Genomic DNA, 16,556 nt, shown 5'->3' with positions numbered 1-16,556 from the left:
GGGGCCTGCTCACTGCACCGCTCCATCTGGCTGCTCCATTGTTTGGCTGCTACTCCTGAAGTACTCCTACGCTCATGGTGGCTCCCCCCCCCCCACGCACACACTCATGCTCCAGGAGTGTAGGAGGCTCCCTGCTTCAGAAGTAGCAGCCGAATAATGATCTGCCAGAAGGAGCCGTGTGGTGGTGGTGGCGATGAGGCTAAAGGCACATCGTTTTGCTTGTAGGATACCTAAAGAAGGGTTTACTTAAAGCCAGCGACAAAATGTGCTGGAGCTGCTGAGCAACTAAAACACCTTTGCCTGTTCCCTGAAGGACATCAAGTTCAACATCTCTGGGGGAAGGCATTGCCCTGGGTTCTCTGTCTCCCCAGTTGCCACCCACCTGACTTCAGAGGGCCAGGGGTCCTCCTGGAGGCCCCAGGTGACAATCTTAAAGTCCAGGCAGATTCATCTGTGAGGAGGAGGCAAGATGCCTGCGGATGTGTGCCCCATATTTTAAAGATGCCTACGGATGTGTGCCCCCCCCAGGGTGGCTTACAGCAACCTAATTAAAACATATACACACACATAACAATAAATATAAAACCAGCAGCAGACAGACAGACAGCAGCAAAACAAAAACAGAAAATTCAGCAGAACGGAGAAAGGCAAAACCCGTCCAGCAGCTTGTGGTGGATGACAAGAATCCTGGCAAACACAACAGTCTTTTGCCCGGTGCTGCTGAGATACCAGGGCTTTAATGGTGACCAGCAGTGCCCAGAAGTTGACAGTCAGCGCTGGTGGCAACTGGTGAGGCGTTTTCTCTAGACCCAGTTCCAGTTCTGGAGCTCAGCAGCTGCATTCAGAAATGGGAGTTTCTGAGAAGTCTACAAAGGCAGACCCACGTCCAGTGCAGCCTGACCCTCTGCAGAATTAGGCTTCACAGGTAGCCAACCCCCTGAAAGGCCGTGGGTCCAGCCATGCCTAACTCTGCAGAGGGCACAGCCTAGGCAAGCAGCAGCACTTTCAGAAACTGCCTAGTCAATAGTGCAAAAGAAAACAGGAAAATTGGCACAGAAAAAATTGGCATGAAGAAATAAAAGTGAACATGTGCATACAGGCTGGCTGGAAAACTGGAGTTCAACCTTGGTGTTGCCAATTGCTAGTCCAGGCCCCAAGAACTCTACGAAGCTCGTTATGGCAGTTTATATGGCCATAGAATGAATTAGTCTGTTTATTCTTTAGCTGCAACAAATGATACCCAAACAATGCAGCGGTAATCACAGCCAAGATCATAGTCGTTTTGACTGTTTGTTATTTAATTGTTTGCTTATCTCACAAATACAAGACATGTTAGAATCCAGGAACAAGGAGCATTCATCAATGGCTTCTCATCAAACCAGAGGAAGGACTTGAGTGAGGCAGCGACTTAGATGAAGGAGCGAAGGCACCCCCTACCAAATTTTCAAATAACTCAAAACTGGGAGGACACGTTAGAACACAGGAATAAAATCCAAAATTGTCTTGATAGACTGGGAAACTGGTGCATTAAATTGACTGAAACTAACAAAATGAAATTCAGTAGAGAAAATGCAAACTTCTGCATTTAGCAAAATAAATAAAATGCACAGGTATAGGATGATTTGAAATGAATGCTGATGAAAGTTAAAGAAGAAGGGACAAAAGCAGGACTACAGCTGAACGTCAAGAAGACTAAAGTAACCACAACAGAAGATTTATGTAACTTTAAAGTTAACAATGGGGACATTGAACTTGTCAATACCTCGGCACAGTCATTAACCAAAATGGAGACAATATTCAAGAAATCAGAAGAATAGTACTGGGGAGGGCAGCTGTGAGAGAACTAGAAAAGTCCTCAAATGCAAAGATGTGTCACTGAACACTGAAGTCAGGATCATTCAGACCATGGTATTTCCGATCTCTATGTATGGATGTGAAAGTTGGACAGTGAAAAAAGCGGATAAGAGAAAAATCAACTCATCTGAAATGTGTTGGAGGAGAGCTTTGTGTGTACCACGGACTGCAAAAAAGACAAATAATTGGGTGTTAGAACAAATTAAACCAGAACTATCACTAGAAGATAAAATGATGGAACTGAGGTTATCATACTTTGGACACATAATGAGAAGACACGATTCATTAGAAAATATAATAATGCTGGGGAAAACAAGGGAGTAGAAAAAGAGGAAGGCCAAACAGGAGATGGATTGATTCCATAAAGGAAGCCACAGACCTGAACTTACAAGATCTGAACAGGGTGGTTCATGGCAGATGTTTTTGGAGGTTGCTGATTCATAGGGTCGCCATGAGTCATAGTCGACTTGGAGGCACATAACAACAACAATAGGATGAGGGATATCTGGATTTGCAGTAGCAAATGTGACAAGAATCCTGAGGCTGTCATTAATTCCATGCAGAAGATGCTTTTTTAAAAAAAACAAAAACTGGAAATATGGGGATTATGGCTCCTCCAGAGGGGGCGATTGCCCCTCCCTCTGTGGACACCCAAAGTGAGGGAGGGAGAGGAGCAAGAAAGGGTACCGGAACCAAGCAGATGGGTTAAATGATCCCAAGAAAGAACTGATGACAGATTGTGTCAGGCAACCTAGCAGGGAGGTCTAGAGAAGGGAAGTCTGCAGATGCCAACAGGGCTCATTACTGAAGTAAATATGTTGCCTGGCAGGTAGGCAGGCAAGGGTGGCCTTTTGGTGTGAGAAATTAGGTCTGTTCCATTTGCCCATGTCACCATTTCTAGGATGAATTCATGCATATTTATACAGACATTTCTTCACAGACAGAAAAATCAAGACAGGTGGTCTGACAGGCTTTTGGGAATTGACTACAAGAGCTATTAAACAGGGTGCTGTTTTTACTGATTTGTATTTTGTGGGTTTCTTTAAATCACTATTTTTAATTGGCTTTAATTTTATAGTTTACATTTTAATTAACTTCTGTATGTTTTATTTCTGTTTTTAACCTGTATTCATTTTAATTTTTGTAATCTGCTTCGAGTTCCCCAGTTCTGGGGAAAAGGCGGGAAGTAAATTAATAAAATAAAATTAATAGTAATAACGTTCCTGTGTCTTTATAACCTTCAAGGCTACCCCCACGCAGGCCAGTGCAGTCTGTGTTAATCCTGTTAGTTTGTTCCAAGGAGAAATTACATTTTTTTTAAAAGCCAAACCCCAAGGGTGTGTGTGATTGCCTCTCCAGTGGCGGAATGATGGTGAGGGCCAATGTTCGGCACTTCTGCCCTGCTTTTGCAGTGTGGCGGGTGGGTGAGAGGCAGGGGGGAGGGCTCCAGTGGCCTCTGCTCTGTCCCAGCAGCAGGGCAGCTTTAGGACAGGCTCTCCTGGTGATGATTCTGGGCAGCAGAGAGGATTGGCTGATCCCAGCCCGGGCCCTGCTGCCCTGGAGGGAGGCAGACTGGTAACCCCAGAGCCAGGTTCCCAGGGCAGGCCCAGAGCCACGGGCCAATTGCCAGGGGAACAAGCGGGAGCCTGTTGCAGGGCAGGCCCTCCAAGGCTGCCCTGGCCATTGGCCCCACAGCATGCTTGTCTCCTTCCCTCTGTTTGCCAGTCCTGTCCGGGAGCGCTGCCAGGGCTGAGCGGGCACGGTGCCCAGGTGCGTGTGGGGATCCGTCTAGAGTTCAACAGTAACTTCATGGCAGAGGGGGTCGGGGGGGGGGCAGGGGTCCGGCCCAGCACGACGCCTCTGCGGATGCCCAACCCGACTCTCCTTGCCGTGGATGAGGGAGGGCTCCTGCGAGGGCGCCCCCCCTTCAGCTCATCTCCCAGGAGAAAGGGGGAGGAGCTGCGGAAAGTGTTGGAGGGGCGCGGGGGGGGGCTGCCTCTGCCATGTTGCCCTCGAGGGAGGAGCCCAGCCGGGATGCGCAGCCTGCGGTTCTGTCGTAGGGGGCGCGTGGTTGGGGAGGAGGGAAAGGCAGACCCGCCCGCGTAAGCAGCCGCGTGCCTTGCCTCGACGCCGCCCTCGACGGGGCTTCTCTTGCCTCGGGATTTGGACGGCAGTTTCGGAGAACCCAGGGGGAGGAGGGGCCGCGTTGGGGGTGCGGTTCCCGGTGGGGGGGGAGATTAGAAGCGGGTGATTCAGGGCGTGCTTCAACGGAACGGGCTGGGCTCTGGGCCTCCCGCCCCATCGCTCCCTTTCTCTTGCTCGCTCTCAGGTCCAGACCTGTCTCTCCCCGAGGGAGGAGGCGGAGGCGCTGCCACTCCCGCCCCGACGAAGGGGGGAGGGAGGAGGAGGAGGAAGAAGAACCAGCAGCAACTGCGACAGCGAAGTTTTGCAACGTGATCCGCCCGAGCGACAGGCGAGCGAAGCCTGCGAAGAACGGAGGGGACCGCCGCTGCCCAGGCCACGCTCGCGGCGGACCCGCTGCTCCATGGGAGGGCGCCAGACCTGCTCGGCACTCCGGGCGGCGGCGCTGCTGCTGGGGGTGCTCTTGGCCGCGTCGGAGGAGACGGTGCCCCGCCTGAGCCTGCGCTACGGTAAGCCTGCGAGCGGCGGCGAGGGAGGCCCGTCGAGCGGCGCGGCGTCGGCGTCGGGGATGCTGCTGGCTGGAGACGGGGCGGGAAGGAGGCACCCCTGGCGGCGGGGACACGGCGAGGCAGACGCTCCTCTGGTTTCCTCGCTCCGGCTGTCCTCCGAGCGGAGCGGGGGGCGTCGAGATTCCACCGCAGGCCCGCGGGGGGAGAAGGGAATCTCCACGGCCGCGGTCTGGGGGGGGACGAGGGAGAGACCGCAGAGCCGCTTGCAGGGGTGAGAGGGCCTGGATCGCAGGTTTTGCCTTCTTGCTCCTGAACGCCGCCCAGTTGCAACCCCCCCCTCCAATCCTGTTAACGTGAGAAAGAGAGACGGTCCCGTGCAGAGCCGCTGGCTGGACTGTGCTCGGCGCTGCGCAGTGAAGCGTTGAGGTTCCCAGGCGGGGAGCTGGACCTTGAAGCCCCAGCCTCGGGCTGTTAGCACATCCTCCATGTGGTGAGAACCACTGTGGCACCGGAAGAGTTGGAAGGGAGCCTGCGAGCTCATCTAGCGCAACCCCTCGCCTTGGGAGAGGATTTCCTGGCTGTAGGGCAGCGCTGTGCCATTAAGTTGTGAAGTGGGCCTGACTTGCTCTGAGGCCCAACCCGGCTGCCTGTTTCCATGGGAGAGACAGACACGTATCTGTGCACTCAGTTAACCGTGGTGGGGGTGGCACTGAGTACCCTGGCCAGGGCTTCACGTGCTTGGATTTCTATGGACTGTCCTCCCCAGTACAAATCCCCCTTGGCCCAGTGGGGGGCTTTGCCTGGGGTTCTGTGAACTGTCGTGGGGGTGGGATGGGGGAGCCCTCTGGGCTCTCACAGGTGGCCCGTGGCGCTGAAGCGCATAGTGCATAGTTAAACTATGGGATTTGCTCCCATGAGAGGCAGTGGCGAGGATGAGACAAATGCATGGAGGATAAGGGTCAGTGGCTACTAGCCACGATGGCTATGCTCTGTCTCCATAGGCAATGTGCTTCCAAATACCAGTTGCTGGAAACCGCGGGAGGGGAGAGTGTGCTTGCACTCAGAGGTCCTGCTTGCAGACTTGCCATCGGGGCCATTGTGAGAACAGGGCGGTGGACCAGGTGGGCCCCCGTTGGCCGGATCCACCTGGAGGCTCTGCTTCGGTTCTCAAGCAAGGTCAAGTTCAGTTGACCCTTCAGCAGACCCCGGCTGAGCCTCAGGAGGGGGATTCGCAGCACCAGGCCCTTCCGCCCATTGCCAGCTCAGTGGTTTGCCCCTCGCAGGCAGATGGTTCTGCAATAACTGTCGCATCGCTACCACGTAACTTGCCCATTGCACATGCCAAAACGTCTCCCATCCCATGCCGCGGCACAGAGCGGGTTCTGGGCATTGAGAAAATGTGTCTTTCTTGAAGCCAGTCCTTCCTCCCTGTGGGGGTAGATGCCACCATGGTTGGCACTGCTGCCCAGGCACCTCCTCCTCTGTTGCAGGTGGCCACATTCACTCTCACACACACCTGCCCAGTAGCAGCAGCAGCAGCAGCAGCAGCAGCAGCAGGGCTTCTGGTCTGGACCCCAGCAAAGCACAGCTAGCAGGGGGCAGGAAGAGTGCCTCCCTGCTACAGGGTTGTTTGAAGGTGGCGGGACCTGTCCCAACACGCTCAGCTGGCAGCATCAGCAGCATTTTGCCAACTGGATCTGCGGAAGTGGCTGCCTCACCATTGGGGAGCCTCCAGAGGTCCCGGGCAACCTGATGCCCCTTCATCAAGCCAGGGAAGGAGGGGAACCACCAAAGGGTTGAGGACTCTCCTGTGCATGTGGCAGACACGGGCCCTTCTGCCAGCCAGGGCCCAGCTGGCTTGGGCTATCAACTAGGGTTAGCCACACGGATGATGCCTGCAGGTTCCCCCGTGGCCTCCCAGAAATCTTTCCTTTGGTGCATACTGTTAGTCACCATATGGGGTGCGGGAAGCCAGTAACAAAGAGCCCCTTAACCAAATCAGGTTTGAAGTGAGGTGCTTGGTGATGGTGGGGTGCTGGGAAGACTTGGGGCTGTCGCTTCCTTTGGCCTCAGTAACTCGTGGGGAGAGGCAGCAGCCTCCGTCTTTTCTTTCAAAGTGGTGCCTCAGCTTGCAAGAAATGTCTTTCCATGGAGGGCAGGTTCAGGGAGTTTGGGGAAAAGAGGAGGATGGACATGGTCATCCCCTCGAGCACTACAAGAGCAAGTGACAACTTGTCCATGGAAGCATGTATCACGGGCCACAGAGGGCTACCTGATGTGACCTCAAAAACAATCTCTTCTGATGGAGATGCTGTAACAGCCTTGTTGAGGAATAAGCCACAGAAAGACGAGACATAAGCTCCCCTGTGTGAATCGACACTGAAACACCAGCTGGGCCTCTTGCTGAACGTGTGTGTGTGTGTGTGTGTGTGTGTGTGTGTGTTCGTGTGTGTGTGTGTGTGTGTGTGTGTGTGTGTTCGTGTGTGTGTTCGTGTGTTCCCTGCATGGCTGACTGGGACCCCAGCTGGTCCCTCCAATAGTAAAGAAAGCCTGTCATGCCAAGGAGGACCCATCTGTGGTGAATTCAGGCAAGAGGTTGAATGGCCCCTCCCACAGCTTGCAAGGGAAGGAGTGGGCAGTTTCTCTCTCTCTCTCCTGACACTAGAGCCCAGGGCTACCCAGTGAAGTGTAGCAGTGTGAGATCCAGGACAGGTGAAAGGAAGGATTTCTTCACAGAGCACATAAACTCTGGAATTCAGGAAGATGCAGTGATGGCCATCAACCAGGATGGCTGTAAAAGGGAAGATAAGACTGTCAAGGGCTGCTAGCCACAGTGGCTACCTTCTAGCTCCCCTGTTGGAGGCAGGATGCCTCTGGATCACAAGCGGGGAGAGTGTTGCGCTCGGGTCCTGCTTGTGGGCTTCCCATTCAAGCATCTGGTTGGCTGCTGTGAGAACATGCTGGCCTGCATGGGCTGCTGCTGGCCTGACCCAGGAAAAGGCTCCTCTTATGGTCCTGCCGTTCAGTGTTCATGGGGATGTGGAGTCTGGATTTCTTTTGCCTGATTGTGATTATGGGTACTGAAAGGGCCGTGCACCACTACTGGTAGTTTTCACGCTCACAGTTGTCTTTTAGTTATGTATTATGTTATGATTATGGTTACCCAGTGGCCTTAAACTCTCTTTTGCTGGTGCAGGAAGAGTTTTGGCCAAGTCTTGTCTGTTAGCTTCACTGCTTTCCTACACAGCAGCAACAGAGGTGGCTAATCCTGTTCGATACCTCTGAGTCCAGACCAGAAAATTCATGGGCTGGATAGTCCTATAGGAATGGCCTCTGCCAGCTTCTCCCCTTTCTGGGCACAGACCTGAAACCCCACACAAGCAAGGACCAGGGCGGGAAATTGCCCAACCGGGTGACGAGGCAGGTAGTCACCAATGTGCCCTCGGCTGGTGCCCACAGACTGCCACCCTTTTGAAGCTGGCTCATCCAGACTGGCAAGCAGGCAGGCAGCTGTTCCCAAGGGAGAAGACAGGCGCTTGCTCGCTGCTCCTTGCCTGCTGCCTTTCCCCAGAGACCTGCCCTTTTCTGCTGGTGGATGTGAGCCAGGGCTTTTTGAGGAAATTTTGGAACTGCACAGTGGCACGGGATAGTAACTCGCCACTACAGCAATACACGTGTGCATTTTCTTTGTGTGTACACGCACGCACGCACACGCATGCACACGCTTTGTTGCTTGGAATCACATTCCGTGGCATCCGCACAGAGTGGCAGAAAATCCTCAGAACTGGGAATTCAGCAGTGCTAATGCAGAACCTCCGTGGCGCAGAGAGGTAAGCGGCGGTAATGCAGCCGAAGCTCTGCTCTCTGCCGGAGTTCGATTCCAACGGAAGGAGGAAGTCGAATCTCCGGTGAAAGGGGTCGAGGTCCACTCAGCCTTCCATCCATCCGTGTTCGGTAAAATGAGCACCCGGCATATGCTGGGGGGTAAAGAAAGGCCGGGGACGGAACTGGCAATCCCACCCCATATATACGGTCTGCCTAGTAAACATCGCAAGACGTCACCCTGAGAGTCGGAAACGACTCGCACTACAAATGCGGGGACACCTTTACCTTTTAATGCAGAATAGCTTCACACAAGAGATATCATGAACTTCAACATAATTTTATTTGGAATGAGAGCTCTTTTTTTAAAACAACAACAACAACTAAGAGCCGTGTGTGTGTGTGTGCACAGCAGGCCTCAGCTCACACTCTTCCCAGTTCATAGGCTGTATCAGAAGCAGGAAGCCAACTCTTAGTTGCATATGTTCCATGCATCACACAGCGAAGAAGTGTTAGTAACTTCCCAAGCATGTGAAGAGTTTTATTCAATGCAGGTTTAACTTTCTTCTTCCTGCTTCTGGAAGGCCACAGGCAAGTGGGCTGGAGAAGGCAGGCAACAGTGGGGCAAACAACAAAAGCGTTTCTCCTGGAAGGCAGAGAGTGTGCTCCTTGCTTGCGTTGGGAGATGTGGAATAGCCTTCTATGGCAATGCGAGGCTGCTTGAGTGAGCCGCTCTTGATTGAAGGGCTCTGCAGTCACTCTGTGTGTGTGGGGGGGGGGGTGCCAGGGCATGGCCGACTTTTGACTTTTCACATGTAAGGAGAGGGAGGCCGTGTGCAAAGAGGGATATTACAAGGACTGAGACCATCCTTCTCAAGTGCCTCTCAGAGGTGGAGATGTGGCTGGCTTTAAACTACAATGACAAATCTAGAGAGCAGGTTTCTGTCTTCTCAAAAGTTAACCATTTTGTCTGTTTGGAGGAATCTTTGGGCGCTTCCACGTGGGGGCTTTGTATTGCAAACAGGTCATTCAGGTCCACGTTTTATGTGCATGTATCAGTATGTTCACTTCCATGCGTTCCGTTGCAATTCAGCCATTTGCTGGACACGTCAGTGGGTGGAACTTGGTGGAATATGTTTCTGCTGTGTTGTTTCGCTCCCTCCCCTCACTCACTTCTTCCCTGACCTCTGCTACCTTTTCCCTTTCTGGGCAGTGCACACAAGCATCTCTGTACCTGGTCATGTGCACCGTTTGGGTGACAGGAGGGGGAAATCAGTAGAACCACACAAGAGGAAACGTTGCCCACCATTCATTATTATGTTTCACAACAGGCAAAATAGAGGCTTGTGCTTTTAAGGGGGTGAGAGGACAACATCCATTTTGGGATTTTTTAAAAATTTATAAATATGTACAGCAGAAATACATAAACAGCATTGTAACAGTATCAGAAAAAATAGAAGTGCACTAAGTAAATGAATGTTTATTTGGCAATATCCATTTTCATTTGTTTTGTTTTTTTAATTAGCACTGAGGTCTTGTGCAAGAGTGCTATCTAGCTAAACCAATCTGCTGTTTGATTTGTGAGAGGCAAGATCCAAATTAAGAGTATCCCATAGGCCTCTGTAACCATTAACAGCACAACCAAGCATACCCCTTCCCCCACCCAAAAAACCGCAGCAGCAATGAAATACTGGGATTCTGATAGGGGCCTTGCGCAAAACCCAGTCTGATGTATGTACAGGAATCGCAGTCTTCAAAGTAACCCTCAGCATGTGCTATGTGGAGATCCTGAGATGGAACTTCCTCTGAATGGTGTTGTTTGGATTGTCTTCAGTTGTTTGGGCTGCTAGAAACAATCTGGCTGAGTTGTGCTCAGGGATGCGCAAACAGAAAGAGGGGATGTAGCAACAGAGGCTACCCACCAAAGGACGTGACAAACAGCCCACCAAAAAGTGATGCGCTAATGAGCTCCCACACCAGCGATGACTATTCTTGCTTACTGGATTGTCCTGAATTAAACCAAGAAAAAGTATAGGCTGACAGTTTTGATGACTGTGTCATGTGGATGATGCGAAAAACTTCTGAGCTTGACCAGCACTGATTTCACAATACATTTTCACCTGGAAACACTTTTGAAACACTTTGGGGAGGGACCTTTCTTCACTGGGGCCCAGACGTGCTCCTCTGCTGGGAAAATACTTTATTTATTTATTAAGATATTTATGAATTTGCTTTGAACCTGGCACCGAAAGCATTGTAAGCTTGATGCTTGATGCTGGTTGCACCTCTTCAGGGGTGGGGCATGTCCCACAACCACCGGGCACCAAAACAGAGTTGTCACAGGATGTGTAGAAAGTACTTTGAGAAGAGTCTCTCCTGCAGACCTTAAGACCCAGGTAAGCTGGTACAGGAAAGCTGCTCCTCCTCTTCTAAGTATTTAGGCACCAAGCCATTTAGGGATTTAAAGGTCAGCACCAGCACCTTGAATTGTGCTGAGAAATGAATAGGCAGGCAGTGCAACTCCCTTACAATCGGTGTTATATGATCCTATCTGGCCACACCTGTTAACATTAATTTCTAACAGCTGCATTCTGTGCTAGTTCAAGCTCTAAGGATGTCTTCAAAGGCAGCTCCAGGTACAATGCGCTACAATATTCCAGTTGGATAGGACTGGAGCATGGATAACCACGGTCCAATTAACCTCCCACCCCAGGCGCAGATGTACCTGACAAACTAGCCAAAGCTGATAAAAATCACTTTGATCCACTGAGGCCACTTGGTTCTCCAGTGACAAAGCTGGATCCAGGAGTACTCCCAAGCTCTTTCAAAGGGAGTGTGACCCCATCTAGAGCAAGCTGCCCACCTAGTTCCCAGAAATGGAAATCGCCCGACTACAGGCTTCCATCTGGTTAGGATTCAACTTGAGTTTATAGGCCCTTATCTAGTCCATTACGAAGTCCAGACACCAGTTCAGCACATGCACAAGCCCCTCCTGACTCACCTGACAAGTAGAGCTGGGTGTCATCAGCAGATTGAGGACACCTCACTCCAAATCCCCTGTTGACCTTGGCCAGCAGTTTTGTACCAGTCTTAAAAAGCATGCAAGATAGGATGGGATATTGTGGGACTCCAAAGCACAAAACCCACGGAGTCAAGTGGAACTGCCCCTCCCCATGTTATCTTCTGAAACTGACTCCGCAGATATCATTGTGCCCTCTACGCCCAATTTGCAGGGTTGGTCCTGCAAGATGGCATGATCAATGGGAACAAAAGCTGCTGAGAAACATGGAAGAATCAACAGGGTCACATCCCTACTGACTCTCTCTTGATAGAAGTCATTCATCAGGGTGATCAAGGCCATTTCAGTACCAAACCCAACCTTAAACCCAGATAATCTGTGTCATCTGAAGGTGCCTGGAGTTACCACCATCTGCCCCAAGCCCTTGTCCAAAAGGGGATATGAGTACCTGGATGATAATTTACAAAGACCTCTGGGGTCCAAAGAGGATTTCTTAAGGTGTGGTTACTCAACCACTTCTTTCAAGGTAGCTGGGACCACCCACTCTCTTCAAGAGGCATTGTATAGCTCTTGGACCCATCCAGTCCAGTCCACCCCTTCCATCCCCACTGATTAGTTGTCAGTAGCCAAGATGGACAAGGACCAAGGATGCGAGTGGTCATCTGCACCCCTCCAAGCACTTTGTCCACATCCCTGGTCTGCATCAGTTGAAACTGACTCCAGTGCTCTGGACACTTTCACTTGAGCTATGTCCAAGATGGTGTCAAGTTCAAGGTGCATATGAGCAACTTTATCCTCAGAGTGCTTTACGACTCAAATGTTTCATGTAGTTTTGTCTTAATAAGATCTCTGTTGGGAATGTCATACTGTCCTCTTCCCCAATCTGGTACCCTCCATATATTTTGGATTACAGCTCACATCAGTCCCTGCCAGCACTGCTGTCCAAAACTCCTGTCAGGCACCAGGCTGTCCTGCTAGATATTCCCTGGCGTCATCACCTTCACCATAACATTGGCAACATACCAGGACTGGTCAGGAATCAGTTCCCTTCAACTTTGAAATGTTGCTGAATGCTCTGTGGACTAGAGTAGTGAGGAGGCTGCCGTGAATGTCTTGGGTGTATATGTGTGTGGGAGAAATGGATATGCTTGATCGGGGTTGGGGGTTCTAGAACAGCTTGAACTGCTCACTGTTTTTTTTCACATCACTTTTTACACCAGCTAACATTGGACTACGACCTGGGAGACCAGGATTCAAATCCCCACATAGCCATGAAGCAGTCAGCGATTTCTCCTGCAGCTGCCACCTGTACGCCAGGGCTGTGGAATGTCTGTGGGGGCCCTCTGGATGTTGGACTAGAGCTCCCATCATCTCTGGGTGTGAACCATGCTGGCTGGGGCTGATGGGAGTTGCAGCCTGACACCCTCTGGAGGGTCCCCATCCCTGTGGTATACCAGTGTATCTTTATTACAAAATTGTATCACTTCATCTAATAAAAAAATCTTTAAGTGGCTTACATAAAACAAAACAAAAATATACAGACAATAACATTCAATAAAATTTCCTAAAAACTAGATAAAAATAGAACAAAACTATATATTGTGGATAAAACTGGGCAGCATGCAAAACAGAGCATGAAGAGTCAGAGTCCAGGAAAGCTTGGCTAAACGTTTAAAGGCCGTGACTGTCCATCTCACAAATTGCCTGAGGGAGGACATTCCTGAAGGTGGGTATTGTCACCAAGTAACAATCCACTGGATGTGGGATGACTAGGAAGATCTCCTTAGATGCAGGTATTGCAGGTATTTTGAGAGTAGTAGGTTTCCTTCCCACCCTTGCAAGATTTCTGAAGGCTCTAGATCAGGGCTGGCTGATCTGTGGCCCCTCACATGCTGGATGAAAACTCCCACCACCCGTGGCCATGGGCCTTACTGGCTAGAACTGACAGGAGTCCAGCATCTTCTCGAGGGCCGTAGATTCTGGCCATCCCCGCCTTGGATCTTTGGCCGCAGCCTCAGCTCACCGTCTTTTCTGTCTCCTTATTTTGGAGAGCGGCTGCCATTCAGAGTAGAGAGTATTGGGCCAGGTGGACCAGTGGTTGAAGTGGTTAAAGCAGCTTTCTCGGTTCAGCCTTTGTCACAGGGGAGTTCAGAGAACTGAGATGGGCAACTTCATTCTGGAGAAGGAGCTTGATCTCTGCTCCTCCTCACATCCATTTTCTGGTAGCACATCCTGAACTTCTCTTGTGAAGAGGATTGTGAAAGTCAGATCCGCAGACAGGGCTGTCTCAAGGCTGTTTGCCACTCTGAACTGCTGTACTGTGCAAGCCTTGGGACCTGATGCTCTTGGATCATCATCTGGGATGTGGAAAGACTATGGGGGCTCAAGTCTCTAGCTGTCTCAGTGTAAATGATGGCTACCTTGGCCAGGAGCAATACTAGCCTGAAGAGCTAGCGGGACCACCTCTGGTCATGTGAAGGCACTGTCAAGTTCTTCCACAGCCTGAGTTCTCCTCTGTCTGGTGGGCAGAGGAGCCGGCCATAAACCAGATGGGATTCACAGCAGTAGCCAATGATTCAGGAGTGGGCCTGGCTTCTACGTCTCTTGAAACAGAAGTGCGCAACCTTCCTGGTCATAATTTTATTCCTTTTGGGGGCTACAGTTCCACCAATCTTGCATAAGCAGCACTCCATCAGACCAGACCAAATGCCTGTCTACTGAGCCAGTCCAAGAGAAGGATGGCCACAATGCCAAAGGGCTGCTAGCCACGGCCTGAGAAGGAGCAGTAGATGCCTGCCACCAACTCAAAGTGCCCAGAGAACACAGGAAGGAGCCTTGCCCTGAGTCAGAGGATTGCTCCCTCTTGCTTGCTGATATTGTCCACACTGACTGGCAGCAGCTCTCCAGGGCTTCAGACGGGACCTTCCAGTCCCACCTGGAGATGCTGAGGATCAGAGCAGGGACCGTTTGCATGCCAAGTGGGTGGTCTGCTACCTGTGGTCCAGCTTCCTAAGGCTGGGCAAGTTATTCTGGCACCTGAGGCACAAAGGCCCACAAGCGTCTCTGCCTATCCCTGGCGATAAGCCATTCAATAACCAGCCCTTTGCTGCCTTTTCATGACACTCCAAGTCCACGGCCTGAGGCACCATCCCTGCCAGCTTTTAGGCCCTAGCCGAAGGCATTTTATTTTGTTTGTCCAGGGCTTTTGGCTCTTAAACAGGATCGTTTTAAGGTATGGTTTCTGGCCTGTTTTATGGTGGTGGTCTTGTGAGGTAGGCAGGATTTGTCCTTTTTGTCCTTATTGATGGACGGGCGCTTCCAGAGTATTTTGTTCTCTTGTTGTTTTTCTGTATTTGGTTTTAATGTTTCTTATGCTATTTGTATTTTATAAATTGGATGCTGCTGTGAAACATCATTTTGTGAAAAGCAAATAATAAATATAATAATAAATGTTGTAGTATCCTGGAGTTAGCCAGAGGGCTTTGCAATAGTGGCCATCTGGTTGCCCATCCTACCTGATGCAGGAGATCCAGAGTGGCGGCATCCTCACCAAACGGCTGCCCAGCCTGTGCCGGCAGTCCTCTGGGGAAGGAGAGTCCATTGCCCCTGAGGGTAATTGGCTCCATTGCCAAGCTAGGCTTCCTTTTAAGAAATTTCTCCCAACGTTCAGCTGAAATCTCTCCCCCTGCACCTTCCGCCCATGAGATCTCTCTGCTTGCCCTGTCTCTGGCTGGCTGCTGCTTTGCACAGTCAGTTGTCCAGAGCTGTTCACTCCCTCTTCAGTACCCTTCAGCTTTTGTTATGCTTTCAGGGGATGACTTGGTTGCAACTGTGACACGCAAGCGGCCGCGCAATGTGATCCTCTGGCTTATTAAACAGGAATTTCCAAACTCCCCAGAGCTGCTCAGCTATGAAGCAAGCGGAAAGAGGCTCTTGACTCCTTGTGCTTTTGCTGTGTTCCACAGAGCTGCCGTGAGATGCCCATTGTCTTGTGGCAAAGGTGGCTCTGTGAGCCACGAGTGGGGCTGAGACGCTGCCCGAGGTTCCTTTGGCAACGCCCGCGGGCCAGCCACCCTTGCCTACGCCAGGTCTGTGTGGCTCTGTAGCAAGCAGCAGGACTGAGAGAGTCTTTTCAGTTTTAGCAAAGCAAGAACGGGCTGGAACCTGTCCAGCTGCAACAATCAGGCACAGGCTTGCTTGGAACAAACAGAACAGGCTCTGCTGTAGAGCTGGAATCGTGCAACAGGGAAGGTCATCCAAGGTCATTTGGGCTGGGCTTCACAATCAAGTGTGGAGGCAATTCCCAAGCAGACTCCCAGGGAGCGTCATCACATGACGGGTGCCACGCCTGGGTGCTCTGCTCCTTCCTCCCTTTGCCAACGGGACCCGCCTGCCTGCCTTCCCAGCCTGTCCTCTAGATTGTGGCCTTACTTGCTACCCAAAATAAGAAGGCTGTGCCCTCGAAGCCTGAGCTGCGTGCCAGTCCACATGGGTGGGTGTAGCCCAGTGCCCCACATGGCGCAAGGCCAGGAATGGGGTGGGTGACTCACAGCTCCCACCCCACCTCCAGTGCTCAGCGGGGTACCATCCTGCCCCGTGGCTGAATCACCTGGCGGTGGCAGCAGCAGCAGCAGCAGCAGCAGGAAGTTGCAGGAGACCTTGGGCAGAGGCGAGTCATTTCCTGTGAGCAACAGCCAAGTGGAACTAGAAGCTGCGGAGGCCACTCTGGGCATGCAGGAGGGTCTTGAGCCCCAGAGCCGTTTGCCACCTCTTTGCTTTGCAGTGGGAGGAGAATGGCAGCAGCCTCTGGCCAGTCTTGGGGAAGCCTTCATCTTCTGCCCTTTTTGCCCCAACAAAACGCACATGGGAGCCAGTGGTGGAGGGTCGTCTTCTCCAGGGTTCTTGCACAGATGACACTGACGCCGCAAGCACCACCTGGAAAGAGTCTGCTCTGTGCGGTGGGGTCAGTCAGCCATGGGGCACTTGGGGGGAAACAAGAGATAAGTAATTGGAAGGCCGGGGGGAGGAGGAGAAATGTGGACAGCGAATTCTGTTTTTCATGATCTGAAGAACTGAGCTCTCAGCGTCTGCCGTGCTCCGCTCCGCTCGTATTTGTGGTTGGGACTCATTTGCAGTTTGTGTACTCGTGTCTTCCCCTGTGCGTTGCCACCTGATCGATTTGGCATGCAAAATGCCGCTACTGTTGTGTA

General features: G+C 51.6%; 1 protein-coding gene across 5 annotated transcripts in view; it reads left to right on the top strand.

Moving 5' to 3' along the window:
* SEMA4B (semaphorin 4B) overlaps positions 1–16,556 on the top strand; it is a 35,581-nt gene that overhangs the window by 7,622 nt on the left and 11,403 nt on the right. For 2 of the 5 annotated variants that reach the window (XM_061595882.1, XM_061595887.1), the window contains exon 3: positions 4,184–4,505. The exons of 1 other annotated variant lie outside the window; for it this stretch is intronic. In XM_061595882.1, the coding sequence (XP_061451866.1) occupies positions 4,184–4,505 (322 nt within the window). Of the gene's footprint in view, positions 1–3,184; positions 3,227–3,569; positions 3,625–4,183; positions 4,506–16,556 lie in introns of those variants that run through there. 2 more of the 5 variants (XM_061595883.1, XM_061595885.1) reach the window with 2 other exon arrangements.

The sequence above is a fragment of the Rhineura floridana genome, chromosome 14 (genome assembly GCF_030035675.1).
Source record: "Rhineura floridana isolate rRhiFlo1 chromosome 14, rRhiFlo1.hap2, whole genome shotgun sequence".
Lineage (NCBI taxonomy): Eukaryota > Metazoa > Chordata > Lepidosauria > Squamata > Rhineuridae > Rhineura > Rhineura floridana.
This window is presented reverse-complemented; position numbering and strand designations above follow the sequence as displayed.